The sequence below is a fragment of the Physcomitrium patens genome, chromosome 1 (assembly GCF_059467195.1).
Source record: "Physcomitrium patens ecotype Gransden chromosome 1, ASM5946719v1, whole genome shotgun sequence".
Taxonomy (NCBI): Eukaryota; Viridiplantae; Streptophyta; class Bryopsida; order Funariales; family Funariaceae; genus Physcomitrium; species Physcomitrium patens.
The window spans coordinates 30,484,359-30,502,750 of NC_143410.1; the positions used below are offsets into that span (position 1 = coordinate 30,484,359).

Below are 18,392 nucleotides of genomic sequence, written 5' to 3' on the forward strand. Positions count from 1 at the left end.
CTATTGTATAATATTTAAAAATAACTCATTCTTTAAATCTCCAAAAATGCTAATATATATTATAAAATTTAATAGAAAATTGATATGTAAACAACTACCTCACATAGTTAATTATCAAATGCATATCATTCTACATTTACAATTCTAGATAAATTGTTAATATATATATATATATATATATATATATGTATATATATATAGCCTAAATTCTTTCTTGTTTAATGTAACATATTAAGATATATTCACATGTATAAGTATATTTATTGTCAGTTGCAATGCTCTAAAATCAATCATAGAATACCAAAAACTAATATTATTCGAAAAAATCCCTTAATGAATACTTCTCTAATTTAACGACACACAACAATTCACAACCACCCACATTACTACATGACCAATAATCCACAGATCGACATTCACAATCACATAGACTACTTGCTTGCTAAAATGACCTCAATACAACTTCATTTTAAACCAAATTGCACACCAAAGCACTTGACAAATCTTTAACCCTACAACATATACATTGCGAATATTATTCCTATTGCAACACATTTTTAATTGAATTTGATCCTCCACCCACACAAACAGTTTGGCACATGCATACATGGTGGATAATAAACAGCCCCTCATCTTCGCAACATGTAACACCTTCTGCGACATATTCGCTTCCACCAATGGATCACAATTCTAAGGAGTCAAAACCACAGTGATTGACCATCACATAATAGAGTCTTGCGTTATTTATATCCAAAATACTTCTCCTACCCATCCTTTTACTCTGATTCCTACAAAAGTATTGATTCCACGACCAGAGTTGGAGAGGAACACTGCTGCTGCTGTGACATTACCCGAGTAAAGGTACCCAGCTAAAGCATTGGCTTTTCTCATGTCTTGTACGAGTTCTGTAAAATACTCAGATGAAATTGTTGTGCTGAGATGTCGGTAATACTCAAGGTCTGTCAGGTGCTGATAATTTTGTTTTGAGAATTTTTATTCCAGAAGCGAAGGACCAAACTTAACTTAGCACTAAATAGTAATCCTTCAGGATAACTATCCATTTAGTGCACATCTCTGAGGTCGATGACAATATGGTGGAGCTACACAATGTGCAAATTTGCAGCACAGGCAAAACTACGCTACACAACCTTCAGAGTCAAGAAGCCAATGTTCATTCTTGTCAGCTCATCCATATTCATCGTTAGCTTGCTACATCCACTCAAGTGCAATCCAGTTCGCTCTACCATTTTCTGACCCTAGAACTTTCCCCGGACAAGAACCTCCATGTTGTTTTATACCATCTCCTCGACCTATTGTGCCTCCTCACTGTAGTCTCTCGTCATCTTCCACCCGTCTTTTTTCGCAACCCATTCAATTAGGCTTCTGGTCTCCGACATCTTCCAAACCTTTTGGTTTGACTGATCGTCAGCCTCCTTTTTGCTTTCTCTCAGAAATCTAGAAATCACAGTTGATGCTGGTGAGCATGATGCAAGAATGCAGTCATCAGAGTTCTATATCCACCACAAGTCACGCACACAATAACAAATTTAAAATTTTCTGCAATTCTGCCAATGCAGAAACATTTTCAAGAACGAACTCTCCATCTCCAATGACAAGAACGTGCTTTGCATAGCTTGTAAGGCCAAATAAACTTAGTCCGCGCTCCAAAACACATCACGACTCAAGTGCAGGCACTGCCACGAGAAAGATCAGAACCAACCTAGTCCAAGAGCTATCCTCCAACCTTTAGGCAGTCATTTGTAATCTCAATGCCGCTGAAGTTCAAATATAAGTTTAACTCCACACCAAAGATACCCCGTCTTCGCATTGGCTCTTACCACCCACATCTCCTGAACGAAATTGCTCACAGTCGGCAAACCAGTTCATTACACCAATTCAACTCAATATGGTCCTATAAAAACACCCTGGGGAACCATCCAAACTTGCTGTCTGCAGACCATTCGGATCTATGTTATACATGGACCGATCTCCTCGACCAAGACTGCTGTTCAGCGCTTCTAATCGAAGTTACTGTCGCCCAAATTGAGCCAACGGGAAAATGTAACCCTGTAAGATAAACATTCCTGGCGATAAACTTTTGAAGAGCAGTGTTTGTTCAAGGATCTTTGATGTGCGCAAGTCAAAGCAAGTTTTCCATAGTCGATGATTGCAAGGTATTGCAAACACGTGCTGGATCTGTTTCTTTCCATCTTTAGACACGGCACGGGCACGGGATTCACCAACTTACAACAGCGATGAATACAAGTTCCTAAAGAAGTGAAATATCAAGTGCAGCTGTTGACACACTTTCTGTGGGCATCTTCGCAACTGCTATTGCGTACTCCACCACTGGCTAAATCTGCTCAAGGGCAGCAACACTATTAACTTGTGGAACTGTGAAATACGCCTGAATACAAACGGAATGATTTAGATCGAACTCAAGCGCTGTCGCAGAAGATGCTTCCTAGATTAAAATTTTGAAACTCTTTTCACGATGGAGGTTGGTGGCAAGCTTGAAAAAGCTCCCATACATCATTGTTTATGTTTTGACTATTATTGACGAGTGTTATTATAAGATTTACGTAACAGAGTCAAGATGCCAGTGTTGAAAGGTGTGACTGAGAATCTGTGATTTGCAAAACATTCTTGCACACATTGCGGGGACAAAAGCGAGAAGCGTACCTACGACGTAGGAATTTTGAACCCCTAACATGCCGTGATCTCTCCCATTACTGTTATCACCATCAAGGCGTAGATTGGACGTCTCCAATGTGCTTCCAGCACCAGTTCAAACCCGCACCTCTGTTATAGTCAAATGCTAGAACAGACGCTATTTTGAATAAGATTCAAAAGCTGAACGAACATAAACTTAAGGATCTCTACAAGAACATCAGACATAGGGCATGGATTTTTCCCAGTTGATGTATAAACCTTCATTTGCTAAATTGATACTGCTCTGTAGAGCATTTGTAATGCTTCCAGTGTATCTCATACTACTATGACCTGTTGCTGATCCAACCAATACCTTGAATACTGATTACTCAACTATGGCAGATAATAAATCTGAACTGGATAGCTGTTGATGCAGGGTTAACTGGATATGTGCAGGCATTCATTTAGCGAAATCAACCCCATTTATTAGCTCTAGGTCTAGGCAACGGCCTTATACATACGCAAAGTCCCCAGCGAATTTCGAGTATAACAGACTTCTGCCCCTTGCAAGAAACTGCAGATTTAGCATTCATCACAAGTCTACAAAATGCATGGAGGACTCCGTGGCACAAAAGAAATAGGTCTGTTATTAACACATTTCTTTACAACCAAAGGTTAGAGTTCACTTACCAGAAATCGCACGATACGACGGAGAATCATCTACTCCTGATGGCGGAAGCCAATATCGCATCGATGTTGAACTCTATTCTCACCCATAGCTGCCTGGCCCCATCAGAGTCCTTCATAAGTGGATTAAAGTATTAACATCTGTGAACCCCTTGTTGGGGAGGTGGGAGGCAGAGGAATCTCTAGCAGAGGCATTATCCAGATCGAATGAATTATTGTTAGCAAAATTGATTTATTCAATTACGTCTTGCATTAAACGATTTGAAGTTAAGGGTTTAGCCATCAACCCAAACCCTGTCTGTCTATTACTTTGCAAACTATGTGCAGTTTAAGAGGAATTCTCTAGGAACATTCAGCTTCTAGAGGATAGAATCTCATGATTTATTCCCTTCAGAGCTTCGAAATATTTCTACACCCAAGTGATCAACGATTCCTTCTACAGCAACATGAGGCTTACAAACTTTCACTCTAACATCCGAAATCATGGGATGTGCAGTCAAGAGCGTCCTAGCGATTGCACTCGCCACAGCTTCCACTAACTTGAAAGGCGGGCCTTCCACAATGGTTTTTATCTGCTTATACATGTCCGCATAGCTCACAGACTGCTCCATAGCATCGGTTTCCCCAGCCTTGGTGAGATCCATCCATGCGTCCACATCTACTAAGAATTTCTGCCCTAGCTTATTCTCCTCCTCGTACACCCCATGGTATCCATGAAATAACATTCCTCGCAGCATTATTCTGTCCCTGGTTTTTGGGACCTGGGTTCCCTCTTCTCGACAACAGCACGCCATGCTCAAGTCTGTGCTTGCAAAACGAATGCAAACAGACAGGGAGAGAAAACATTGAAATATACTGAAAACATGAAAGCAGACAAAGCATTGTGCAATGGTTCAAAGGATTTCTGAAACACAATGCGCAGAAAGTGAGATTCCGGCATCTGAAGATGCTGTCAATCTGTAAAGTTGAGCAGCTACCAAGAGCAATGTGCGACAGGAAGCATGACACTCCTAAATTCACGAATCCTGAAACAGGAATTGACGCCAAGAGAGAAGGAAAAAGCACTCACACAAGGCCCCAGAATCTCCAACGCAGTCGTACCGCGTACCAAGACCAATTGTGGCACGGAAACCCCAAACACCGCAGCAGCAGCAGCAGCAGACTCAGCAGATTGAGCGAAGGCAGGCAGGCAGGCAGGCAGGCAGGCAGAGGGGCAAGCTTCGCCGGGGGAGAGGAAGAGGAGCATAAGGAGAATGTGTGGCAGCCCATCAGCGGTGAGTGGAAGAAGTTCGAACCAATTATGTCATATGGATATGGTTTACACCATTTTATTGAAACCTAATTTTTTTTTTATGGGTACTTCTCAAACTTGTTTACAATCTCGTATAGTAGATTTCATTTGATCTTCATGAATTTCGTACAAGGTATCCAACAATTCTTAATAAATTTTGTAAGTCAACCAAAACCCAAACTGTGAAATAGCAATTGTGTTCTTCGATATATAGCCGTGGTAATACGTGATCATGGCAAAATACGAGACACTTCAATCGTGCAAGCATAAATCCTGAAGGATTCAAGCTACATGTGTTTTGGACGTATAATATCGACTGTTAAGGAGACTCTACGAGAAAAGAATTTAACTCAATTTTGAGGAAAGATTCTAGAGAACAGGCCTCGTCACCAAACGGCTTAGAAATTCAACAATTTGTTTTAACCAATTGCGGCGAGCAGGCTAATCTACCAAGACAGAATCAACTGCTCTACTTATATTGATTAGTTCAGCATGCGTATGTATACCCTTTTGAGGTCTGTCAATGGTATATTTGAGGTATTGATCTGGAAACAATCTGTACAGAAGTTCGTAAATGTGCTCCTAATTGTGAAACTACTGTACTACTATTTAACTAAAATCACTGAAAGGCGAACTGAATAATAAGTTCATACGTTAGTGAAATCTGCAAGAGCTAGGGTGGTTGTTAAGTTACGCTGCTGGGTTAACAATTTCGTGCAATATGATCAAGAGATCAACTCTCCGATATTGGCACTACCAGGGTCCGAAACTCAAGGAGCACAGCGCTAATACACAATCTGCGAGATGCAGAACTAATGAAGGTACCCCATAGTCACTTTGTATTGGATCTGCTCTTGCCAAGTTAAACAATCCTTCACCCAGTCACCACTGCTGCCTCTTCGTTTGAAGTCCGGCCTTTTCTTGGATCCTTTGACTTCAAATACTGCATGTACGCACGGAGAGGTAAGCGGCAAGTAGCGAACATCACTACGAAACTCTTGAACGCACAAGTAATGCATGCATTTGCAGTCAAAAAAACTCACTAAGTTGTTAGCACAGAAGGAAGTTTCCACGTGCAGGGAAAAACCAACAAGCTCGGATTCGTCGAAACACATACCCTCGTCAAGGCTGCATGAGCTGGCACCAATAAAGATGTCATCGGGATCTTGTTCAAGCTGTCTCACGAGTTGCGATAGAATATGCTCTTTCCTGTTGGAAGGTAAGAAGTAGAATAGGAAGGATAACGTAAGTCACAATGTGTCTTTAAACAATCCTCTAACCCGTGTGCTCCGTAGAGATTCAACACAATTAAATGCTCGGTAGTCAAAAAATAATGTACACACCTTGCCCATTGTGGAATCGGTTTTTGGGATCGTTTCTCTTCCTCATCAGAATCTTCATCTTCAGAATCTCGATAGGGTGAAATCTCATACGACTGCAGCCCTTTATCCCCTTGTCTAATCACACCTCCCGGAGGACCTGAAAGATTGACGAGCAAAATCATATAAATTTACGACGAGATGTTCTGAAATTATTTTCAATTCAGTAGTATTGATATTACGAGACAGAAACATCTCTGTAAACAAAGCCAGTTTGCAAACCATAGGACGAAGTACAATCCTGTATCCAGCGCCATTTAATTACCTGAAAAACCATTATGTACAGGTTTAGTTAGCTTGCTGCCTAACGCCACAGCATTGACTCCAGTTTTCGAGCCATGTTGATCTTGCGGAACATTGATGGCCCTATCTCTCAAGACTTTAGTTGATGAAACAATTCCGCCTGTAACGACAATGGAAGCCCCTGTAGGATTACCAAAAGCCTCAGGAGGTGTACGAAATAGAGGCTGCCCGGACCCCACTATCGTACTTGAAACACCATGAGCGCCCTCGGGAGTTGTACGAGGCACTCGCATTGCTGTCTGTGAGTTTCTACAAGCCCCTGCACCTTCACCACTTTGTTGAGGAACTCGTAGCGGATGCCCGATCAGGCTGTGAGAGCTAGGTCTCTGAGGGTCAACGAGGTTGTTGACACCAGAAGGTAGGGCAGCCCCTATGCCATCCCCAACGCCCATAGCAGTATGGAGTGAGGCTAAAAACGAATGATACGGACCAGCCACAGGAACTGTAGGATCTTCAGACGAGCGAAGAATCTGCAGTGCACAAGATGGAAGATGTAAGAAGTGACACATACATTAAGCTTGCCTTCTATTCAGAATTCTACGAGGAAATTGTGCTCCATTATTTTGGATGTCCAGTGGTTGGACAGAGAATTCTAGATAGGCACATATTGGAACCAAGAAATGCTGGATCAAGTCGGAATTAAAATATTATCAACTAGGAGCCGTTGCCATTTCAGAGTTCAGACAGCTGCTACACCCAGTCTTGTGGACTTTTACATACACGTACACCACGAGGATGGGTACCTTCGCAGCTTGTTGATACCCTTCAGATTCAAGTAATTTCAACTGTTTGGCAGCCTCTTCTTTCCGCTTCCGAGTGGCTTCTTTCGATTCCAACCATGCTAGCTCCCTCTCCTCCTCCTTTTTCCGCCGTTGCTCGACCTCCTTTTCTTTTTCCAATCGCTTCTGCCGCTTTATCTCCTCCTCAATAGTCTTTCGTTCCTTTTCCATCTCCTCCTGATCGATGATAAAAAATGAAAACACGGGTTATAGATGTACTTTGAATCTACGTTATGACAGGGACAAATGTCGCACCATCAGGAACATTTGCATGCATCGATTGAAATATCGTTTTTACTTTGAGAGAAATGAGACACTAGTGATCGAAGATGAGGAAAGTCTTGTGCAAAAGCCATCCTTTTCTGAAGGGATCAATACTTCACGGAGGAAATGAAGCAGAATTAAAATATATGAAGACGTAAGAGGTTGTCGATTTGTACCAGAGCTTTTTGCTTCTGTGCCTTCCTCTCTAACTCCAATCTCTGCCGCTCTTCCATCTCTCGATTCGCCTTCATGACTTCTTCGAGGCGCCTTCGCTTCTCCATCTTTTCTTTTTTCTCCGCAGCTTCATGCTTGCGTTTCCGGGCAGCGTTCTCTGCCTCCTTTTTCTTCCAATCCTCCTCTTTGCGACGCTGCTCTTCTAGAAGTCTCTCTTGCTTGTCCTGGTCCATCTTCAACTTCAGCTCATATGTTTTCTTGACCTGTCAAGACATACACTCACATGGGGTCACCACCTTACACCTCACATATCACAAATATAATGCATCGTCAGTCCATCTCAAATTCCATAGTTGATCATGTTATTTAATTTCTCATGCGCAGCAATGAAGTTACACCACTACGCCTGAATCGAATCGGAAAATTGTGCTATATGAAGATTCTAAAATCGACGGAACGAAATTAATCTGCAACTTCGAGTAATCGTGTGTAGTAAATATGAATGTTTCAGTCCAAAAGAGATTATTTTCACTCACCTTCACAAGCATATTCTGGTTACTACTCCCTTTACAAGTAGCAGAGTCTACCAAAATCGATTTAGTAGTGCCTGCAGCGACGGCTTTCCGCTTGTTAGATTCCTCGGCTCGTGCTTCTTGGTGAAGCAGCTTCTCTTGCGCAGCTTTTTCTTTTTTGGCCAACTTATCTTGTGCAGCTCTTTCCAGCTTCTCACGTTTCGCCAACTCTGCGGCCTTCTTGCGCTCCTGCTTCTCTAACTCTTTCTGTTCCGCCGCTCTTCTAGCTGCTTCAGCCGCTTCCAACGCTTTCACTTTCACATCACGTTTTCCTGAAAAAAGAGGGTTAAAGTCAGGAGGTTAAGCTTGATGTCAAAACATCAGATTACTCAAAGAAAATGATAAAGAAAATAGTAATAAATTGCGACGGTATTAATGCCGCGGAGTTCTGAATATACCAACATTGCTCAGTACTTCATGGGAACTAAATCGAAACAGTGCATAGGCGGGGAGACAAAGATACCAAACAGACAACTTCGAAAGCTGGAGCCTACCATTCGGATAAGGAGCGGCAGGTTGCTGATGCTGCACAAGCGGTATGAAAGAACGCATGCTAGACACCAAATTTGAACGAGGGAGACCTGGATTGCTTGCTAAGGAGCCAGGGACAGCATTGATCAGATTTGACGAGCACTGCGGCTCAACTCGCAACATAGAGGCAGGAGAGGAAGTCAACTTAAGCTGAGAGTGCAACACAAGCTCATTCGAGGGTTCTGAAGTGCTGTCTGGAATAAAAGTTTCCGCTTCAGGTATCACAGTCTTCTGGAATTCAAGATGAGGAAATGAAGGAACGGCTATAGAAGTCCCCAGCACGTGACAAGAATCATCTTGCCCAGATTGTTTTACAATGAAGACTGGAGAACAGGGAATCCTTGAATCTCCCTCATAAATAGCAGCGGTCACTTCAGGATCTCCAGCTTCGAAATGAACCTTTTTAGATGAGAGCGAAGTCTTACTGTGATGATTGGACGCGCATCCGGGAGAAAATCGAAGACTTTGCACAGGCGTAGGTAGGTGAGTAGGGTGGCTGATTAAAGATTCTGTCCCAAGGAGGTGGAGAACGTCCTTTGCAGTGGAGTAAGTCCCTACAACATCGTCTTTCGATTGAGCAGAGAAACGCGACATGGTTTCAGTTGAATTCTCTGCAACACCAATAGTCTTGAAACTCCAGGGATCTGGATTGTCAGTTTGGCGGGTCGAATGCTCTACAGTATCAACTGTACCTGTCGGACCCCTAGTAGATTGTTTACTCCCATTGCATGACTTCAAAATTCCATCTTTCTGACAACCTGGATGAGCGCTTGCAGAGCCAATGGCTAATGCGCCACAAACGATTGTATTTGGAAGAGCATCTGAATTACGGTGTTTATGTACTGAATCACTCAGTCTGGACATTTCCAATCCAGATTCAGAAGCCGGGACATAAACGCCTTCCTTCGACTGACTGTTATCAGTACACGACGTTGTTTGTAGTTTACCATCATCTGCAAGGGAACAGGACTTCGCACGAGCAGGGCTTTCAATGTTATCAGAAGAAATGGCTGACCCCGGCAAAATCGAATCGAGACACGGGCGTGTAACAAAATCCTGCTCCATGATCTCCTGATTTAGGTGCTTCACTGGTGGAGAATTCACTTCGATGTCATCTTGCAAAACAACGACAGGGAAAATGTTCGATGACGAAGGCAACATTGAGGGGGGAGCTGAGGAGGGTTTCGGAGTGATAAATAGCCTGAACCGATCAGGATACAAGTTTGTATGGTCATTGAACCTGGAGCCTTTGAGTGCGGGGTGTGTAGAAGCAGGTGTCGTCGGCAGTGCTCCAACTGCGTGAGCTCTCTTACTTGAAAGCTGCTCTATAATCTTCTTTGCACTCTCTATTAGAGTATGAACTTGCTGTTGATCCTCATCTTCAAGAATCCCACGGGCGCCTGCCATATCATTCTGACAGGCTTTGCTGAGCATATAAATACTCCGAAGTAAAGGCAGAGGACTCAAAGAATTCCCATTCTTCTGCACATATCACAGAACTATACTAAGACAAAATTCTAGATGAAGGTACGACGGGAATCAGCATGAAAGTAAAGCTAAACAGGTTCAAATAAACTAATACACATAGGTCAGCTAATGGCTAGTCAGAGAACAGTCATATTGGCAGCCTCATGCTGAATTAACATCATTTTTTAAACAAATCTTAAGGTCTGCTGACCTCGTTGGCTGTTTCCATAATTTCATACTCCACAGTGTTGTCGCCTACTTCTCCATCTTGAAAAGTTTGGGTGCAAACCTCGTTGCAAAGAGTGGCAATAGAACGTCTGCAGCTTTCCTCTGCCTGCGAACCGTTTTCCTGGTAGACCACGACATAAAGTTTGCAATGTTAAGAAGAGGAAAGCTGCAGAGATTCCATAGTTTTGGAACCCTTATTACAGATTCCACAAAAATATAGCTTTCCTGAATTGAAGATTCACTCTAAGTAGAAAATCATTGGTTAACCTACAGGTATTGCAGCACCAAAATTGTGAGCCAAAAAAAATCATGACAATAGGTTTGCATTGTTGAGGTACTATGATGTTCGAAGATCTTGCCAGATGTTCCACCTGGCGGGGAATTGTATCTGCTTGGTCGACAGACTTCAGAGCACCAAAACTGAAAGCTGGCTCAATTTGTTGCAAAGCTTCCTCAGGGTTTGGTGACTGTGCCTCCAGGAAGGTTTCGTACGCTACACCTTCAAGGGAACGGTCTCTGGATGAAATAGCTTTGCTTGGAGAAGCTGCGGGAGCATCAGACGACTGGCCTCTTACATAATCCACACCGTTAGTTGCAACATCAGATCTCCAACGCCGTGCCCTCGCCTTGGACCTAGGTGACAACCTCTTTCGAAACTGAAAGCGGTTCAAGGTAAGAGTGACCTCAGGATGAAACTCCTGTTCCAGGGAACATCCCATTGCCTCTTCTATGGCTCTTGCTTCAGAGTACCTAACTGGTGAGACTGCGTCAGAGTGGCCTTGTTCGCGAGCCATATTCATTGTGGATCCTGCGTCCTCAAATTCTTTTAAATCGTTCGGTTCATTCACGCGTGATCCTTCTGATGTTGTACCCATGAAGGCATCTTGCATACTCGCTCTCTTCACCTGCCAAGTCCTCTTTGCAAAGAGTACGTTTGCCTCATTACTACGTTTTTCGATGACATTGTGGTCTTCCATTCCTTCTTGTTCAGAGGCGACCACATCTTTCAGTGGATTTTCTCTTGATTCATCTCTTCCAGCCGGAGTCGGCTCTCTAGCCACACATGCAGCAGTTTGCAATTCCACATTACCGGCTGAGCCTTCTTTCCCGGCTTCAGATAGATCCAGAGAGGTAACGGAAGCGATTCTATCAACCTTGTGGGAGGACTGACGAGACCTTACCAAGGAGCTTTTCTCTTGGAAAGCCACTGGGTCACTGGATTGCTTCATGTGCGAGATGTTGTCATTCATTGTCTCTGAAAGCAGCACTTTTCTAGCTCCCATCTCGTTACTGCTGGGAGCATTAGAAAGCTGCGTGACGTCTTTACCGTGACAGAGCTCTGCTGCTTCACATGAGGCAAGACGTGCTGAAAGATGCTGGGCTTCACTGATACTTGCATGCCTATTATCCCCAATCATATCACATCGCGACTGTGACCCTCCTTTTGTTAGATCCTTGTAGACAGCATCAGGCAATATATCCCCTTCAAGAGCAGCTATACATGGGGCAATCTTTCCTGTCACCTCTCTGGCAGTTCTAGCATCAAGCAAAGTCAAAAATTCATTCCTGACTTGTCGCTCCGTTGCATCACGCATTGCGAAAGGAATAGCTGCAGACGTAAGATCAACTTCTCGTTGTCCAACACCCACTTCAATTCGCCTTAATTCCAGTTGTGATAGACTCATGTGCTGATCATTTTTCACGTGGTAGACAGCAACATTCCCAGCACTCGCACGGGCCTCGGCAATCCGAGAATCCACCCTCACACCCTCCACTTCGGTTTTCGGAACTGGAAAGACTGTGTCTTCTTGGGAAGTAATACGTGCTGAATTACTTGCATCATCCGGTTGGGTCATTCCAAGAGCAACTGGACTAATCTCAGAACCCTTGCGTGCGAATCGGGTGACCGGTTTCTGTAATCTGGATTGAGACGCTTTACTGGAACGCTGCACGTCGTTGGAAATCTTTTCTGCCGACGTGCTCACATCGACCTGATCACATTTCTCGATCTGCGGCCTTAAAACCAGTTTCGACGACCTGTCATGTTCTTCATCCTTACAATGCGACAAAGAATGGCAGGGCTTGAGCTCAGAATTTCCCACTCCCACAGGAAAATCGGCTCCTACACGAGGCAAAACAACTGCGCCACCGCCCCCTTGCAGATCTGACGCCTTACAAGCCACCTGGGAAGAGGACAACTGTTCACAAATTCCTGATTCCGATTCCACCACGCTTTCAGCCTTGCGAGCCCTAGATCGTGTAACTCGTGGGGCAATCTGCGGCACTGCTGCTCCAGAAACTGTGGACGCTTGTTTAGACCGCCCTCTCCGAACAGGTTCTTTGCTCACAACATCCGACCCAACCGCCGCCATAGCGGCTCGAGATGCTGTAGATGTACATTTAGCTGCCCGTCCCCTGCGAGAAGGGGCCTTACTAACATTCACAGGTTCAATCTCAACCTTCACTACATCCGCATCCGCGCCAAAAATTGGCATTGTCTCTCCAGTTCCCACATTGCTTTCGATCTCAGGTTCAACAGCTTTGACGACTTCTGAATCCCCAGAAGCGTTCTCCAACTGATCCTTGACCTCCACCGAGCGTTCATTGTTTATTCCTACTTTCCGGGCCCTTTTGGACTTCGAATTCTCCTCGCCAACATCCGCTATTGCAATACGATCTGCTTGCTTCTCATCTTCCACAGGGGCGTCCGGGATCTCTTCATGAGACATCTGCAATGCAATAGATTTATCCTCTCCTCCTCGTGATCTCTTCCTAATTTCGACTTCACTGGCTGAAGGGACTCGAATGTCGCAGGATCCACCTTCATCAGCTTCAATTTTGACAGACACTTGACGAGAAGTGACTTGACTGATATCTCTAACGCCATGCACAATTCTAGTGTTCAGCTCTGGATTATCGGCATCCAAGCAGTTTCGCCACGCTGATTGATAGAGAGATGGTTGACCGAGTGACTCCAATGGTTTAACCTCCATACGACCGGCGGACTTGACATCATTGTCACAAAACCTCGTATTAAGATCTCGTTTGGCAAGTCCTCTAGAATGCGGAGCTTTGGTCTTAGGGGACTCCAAAAAACCATTGCTCGGAAGAAAGCCCTGCAATCCGATAAAGTTCTCCTTATCATGGCTTGGAGTGGGCCCAGGTTGCTGACGATAACTGTCAACCTTGTGTCGCTTCTTTCTTGGTTGAACGGGTAGCATGTCAATCAAGGTAGAAGTATTGATGTGAAAGAGCTGCTTCTGCTGCTCGAACTCTGCGTCCCATTGCGTTGCCATCTGCTGCTGCCGCAGCAAAACGGTACGAAGGATTGCCTCCATCTTACAAGGCTACTGATATTATGGCATACCCTGGCCCTTCACTCACTTCTCCGTCAACTTTACATTTCACGTTAGGATCGGCCCCCCACTTCCAACCATCTGTCACCGCACCAGCTAGCCCTCAACAAAAGATCGGAAACCCTAGAGTATCCATGACAGCCGTAGAGTTGTCAATTGTGAGAAATAGAAGAAACTAAGCATTAAGGCCACTACTTGTCACCGCGCACGATAATAAGTATTGAGAAATGGCTTAATGAGCATGTTCCCAAGCTGCGCAAACGAACTACAGCCAACCAGCTAAGCATTCCCGAGTGCGCCTTGTCCCTCCACATCCAGTCCTCCTCGATCAAAAGTACTCACTAGTTCCTCGACGTAGGTAACTCAAATATAGCCCGCTCGCATAAAACAAAGGGGTTCCCCTCTTGTCGGAACTTCTGAAGCTCTCTCCGCTAATTCCCTTCGGCACATCCGAACAGTCATGTAAACCACACGTTGATAGTGACCGAGAGAAACCAAAATCTCATTCTCTAAAATATTTCTCTCCTGGTTTTGCACTTCCAAAATTCACAACACACGCAAACATCACGAGAAACAAGAACTAGCAACTCGTTAGACCTTCAGCAACGTAAAAACCATGAACATACCGGCAAGGCTCTGGAGAGAGTCGACAGACAGCGCAACTGCAATCGTTTCCGCAACGTTCCAGCGGATCATTCCTTCCCTGACTGAAGTGGCGACTCCTGAAGACCAGTTCCACGAAGAACTGGGAACACTCGGAACTGCGACAAGAACTGAAAAGCTTGGGGAAGCCCCCGCTACGACGTCGACGCAGATAATACTCGTGATCACCCACACAATTGCGGCGACGCCTTCGTACCTGCCAGTCTGCCTACCCGGCTGCGTTGAGGTAGAAATTCAAAAATGCGTCTCGGGGAGTGGGGCGGGATAGTTCTTGTCCAGAACCGAGGAACTTGGAAAGAGAGAGAGTGAGAGTGAGAGACGAGCCAGGCAGGGAGGGTGGGGGGGGGGGGGGGGGGGAGGGAGGGCGACGCTGGGCCAGACCCCCTATCAACCCTCGCACCCGGCCCGGGCCTGCAGTTAACGGTCTTGCTCCCATTCAAACTGGCACCGTGCCTCCCCCCTCCCCCCCTCCCTGGGTTTCAACGTTCCCTCGTTCAAAGTTCAAACCCCCCCCCCCCAATGCATTTTGAATGTTCGAACGATCGTTTGAACATTTGAACCTGAGAGTGAGGGAGAGAGAGAACGAGAGAGTAGGCCGGGTCCGGCCTTCACTCCCGCGCATCCTCCTCCTCCTCCCCCCTGCCCAACCCCGATCACACCGCAGGTGCCCTTCCTTTCGTCATTCCTCTATCTTTCTTCCTTCGTTCTTCCTTTCTTTCTTCCTTCCGTCTGCTTCTTCCCTGCTCTCTTTCTTTCTGCTTTGTTCCTTTCGCCGGGTCCTCTGTACTCTTTCCCCTGCCTTCCTTTCCTTTCGTCTTCCTTTTCCTCGGCTGATAGGCACGTGTCCCTGAGTTCCCTGGTTGTGGTCGTCGTCTGACGTGGACTGCCCTGGTGGTATGTGTATGTATGTCTGCATGCTCCCCATTTTATTTCTGGTTGCAACCAAAACCTTTATTTATATCTTCCTCTCCAACACTTTTCTTACTTACTTGCTTTTAGCAATTGCTTATTGGTTTCACAATGTCTCTTACTAACTAACTAATTAACTGGTGAAGCCAGAGAGAGAGAGCAAGAGAGAGAAAGAAAGAGTGTGTATATTTCTTTATATATAAATATATAATATGTTAAATGCTAAACACATCCAATTCTATTACTGTGTTAATGTAATCAAATCAGCCGCTTATTTCGTTTTATGTGATGAAAGTAGGCAATTTCAGATATTGTTTTTTCACTTGAGATAATGTCATCATGTTTCCAATGAATCAGGTTAAAATTGAATTTGAATGTCTCACTGCAAATTTTGCAATTAGTGTTGGACCTTTCTTATGCAAGTAATCAAAGCTGTAGTTGATATGAACATCTTTACCATTGTGAGGTGATGTAAAGTTTCAAAATTCAATGAAGTGTGGTGTTGATGCCCTCAAATGAATGAATGTTGTGTGCAGTGGGGCTTCTTCAAATGCTGTTCTTCATGGTGTGTGTGTCATACGAGACCTGCTGCTAGCTATCTCTCTCCTCTCTCTACAATGTTTGTGGACAGCGTTTCAAGGCCCTCCCCCCGTGTCCTCGCACCCATCCATCTCACATTCATCCATATTACAATTCATTAGTTCATCCCCTTCATAAATGTATTTCATACATCCATCTATTCCTTCATCCGTAGTTTCATTCACAAGAGAGAGAAAGAAGAGAGAGAGAGGGTGTTGACAGTTGCAACACCGAATTGAGACATTTTCATGGAATTTGACACAAGCACGCACCATTGAAGGGTGACACAATAGCCATCCATCCATACAAAGAATAATATAAAGAGAATGTTAAATAGACCCATGTTTTTACTAAATTGAACTACCCATCCTAATCATCATTAAACAGAAACAAATGACATCTAGATTCATTTCTTCACTATTGGATCTGCAACCAATAAAAATCAACCTCATTCATCATGATTGTCATATTCTTCATCAAAGGTGGGTCTACTTAGAAAAAGCATGAGTCTATATAACATTCCCTTGTATATAAAATAATAATACAATGCAATAGTGTGACCCCCAGAAACACCTCCCTCCACCGTCACACTGTCTTCCTTCCAACTCGTAGTATATTAAGTTCATGTTGAGGCACGACTGTTGAGCTACAAGCAGCAGCAGAAGAAGAAGTAGAAGAAGTAGTAGCTATGGCTGGAAGTGCTCCTTTCACCCCCCAAGGTATTACAAGAAAGAAAGCAAGGAGCGCAAAGTAGGGTTACGATGATAAAAATGCGAAAGAGGAGGCAGGCATTAGCAATATTCTCGAGCTGCAGCAGAGCTTTGTTTGTTCGATATTCAATTGAATCCTGCCATCGAGGGAGGCATTGTTGCTGATTATCGAGTGAAGCTCCAGATCAGATCAGCAGAGAGTCGAATGCACAAAATGGCAAATGGAGTTGGATGCATTGCAAAGCAGCTGCAAAGAGTACTACCAACTTGCATGCACAGTTTCAGTGGACACAACCTTCACTGTAGGGAATGCGTCAGGATTCGAGTATGTAAACGTTTCTTTAGGATTAAAATTAAAGTTAAGAATCAGGGTTTTTTTAACAGTAAACCTCAAAGTAAGAAAAAGTTTGGAATTTTATTAGGGTTATAACCAGGTTTCATTATAAGTCATCCAAATCTATTACAAATACTTATCTTTTACATGAATTTTAATAAAAAATTATTTTAAAACTACTTGACATTTTAAACTTTTTTATCTGATTGTATCAACTAGAAATGTTTGAAAACTTTTATATCTTTGTACACCTAATTCAGTAGTTTTATGACATAATGATTTTTAATCCTACAAAATTTGTAATTTTTTATACAAAACTATACTATCATATCTACTACAACATTGCAAAGATATTGCAAATAACAATACAAGAGTATTTACATTTATCATGTTGACTTATTTTAATTAAATAAAAAATAATTATATAAAAAATAATTATTTATTAGTAGAAACACAAATAAATCATTATAATTAATTTATTTGTATTTTGTACAATAGCCTTGTATATTTTATAATTAATTAAAAGAAATTAAATAAAGATCTAAGTACAAATAAAGCATATACCAAAAAATCATTGAAGTGAAATTAAAAGTTATCTCTTATTAATTCTTTTGAGTGTTTTTTGCCATATCTTAAATCTTGAAAAGAAAAAATTGAATAATTTCGTAACATTGAAGATTAGTTATGAATATGTACCTAAGATACACACATACACCTATACACACACACACACACACATATATATATATATATATATATATGTATATACACATAAGTAAATAAATACATGCATATTAGGTATGATTTTTTTTGATTGGCTTAAAATGCCTTATTTTGAATAGCAAATATATAATATTAAATCATATGTAAGAGAAGTTTTATTATTATTATTATTATCATTTATTTATTTATTTTAAATTTGTTTAATTTAAATAAATTTTAAATTTAGTTCACAGAAAAAAATCACAAAATAATAGTTTCTTTTATTAAAGTGCTAATTATAAATAAATTGATTATGTATACTTTTAATATAAATTTAAATACATTCACGTTTTTAAAAATATTTTTTAATGATAGAATTAATGAAATATATATATTCCTTTGAAGTGTCATAATTTGTATCATTACATTTAAGGTTATAATAAAATAATAAAAAATAATACTAATTTCAATTAGTTTAAAATGATCTTCAAAAAAAAGTAAAGATTAAATATTATACAAATTATAATTCAATTTTTTATTTCAAAATCAATAAGTTTGAGAAATTTTATTGACACCTAGAATAAAATTTGTTCGAGTTAAATTTGAATGTAAAGACTCAGGTAGTAAAAAGTATAGTATAGTAAATAATAAAATTAAAATGAGTGTGTCACTTATAAATCAAAGTGGTCTTGACTCCAAAACCTTGTAAATTAGAACTAACATGATGTTTGTGAAAAGTTTATAACTTCAGTTGAGAGAAAATATCAGCTCTTTATTTCTCATTTTCAATTTTGTTTTATCAATTTTTTGTC

General features: G+C 42.2%; 1 protein-coding gene across 18 annotated transcripts; it reads right to left on the reverse strand.

Annotated features, from left to right (window-relative positions):
- Positions 1 to 960: 960 nt before the first annotated feature.
- LOC112285295 (uncharacterized) lies at positions 961 to 14,629 on the reverse strand. Of its 18 annotated transcripts, none has more exons than XM_024525988.3 (12): positions 14,310 to 14,629; positions 10,666 to 14,114; positions 10,311 to 10,448; positions 8,596 to 10,114; positions 8,066 to 8,373; positions 7,532 to 7,792; positions 7,056 to 7,268; positions 6,275 to 6,782; positions 5,974 to 6,109; positions 5,748 to 5,839; positions 4,409 to 5,573; positions 3,552 to 4,141 (listed from the first exon to the last, which is right to left on the reverse strand). In XM_024525988.3, exons 2-11 carry the CDS (start codon positions 13,663 to 13,665, stop codon positions 5,443 to 5,445), a joined length of 6,306 nt encoding a protein of 2,101 aa, XP_024381756.1. In that variant the 5' UTR covers positions 13,666 to 14,114; positions 14,310 to 14,629; the 3' UTR covers positions 3,552 to 4,141; positions 4,409 to 5,442. The 18 variants fall into 18 exon arrangements, with proteins under 18 accessions (XP_090112135.1, XP_090112131.1, XP_090112155.1 ...); XM_024526007.3 differs by having other exon boundaries at positions 10,699 to 14,122; XM_090255996.1 differs by having other exon boundaries at positions 10,666 to 14,122.
- Positions 14,630 to 18,392: the final 3,763 nt, after the last annotated feature.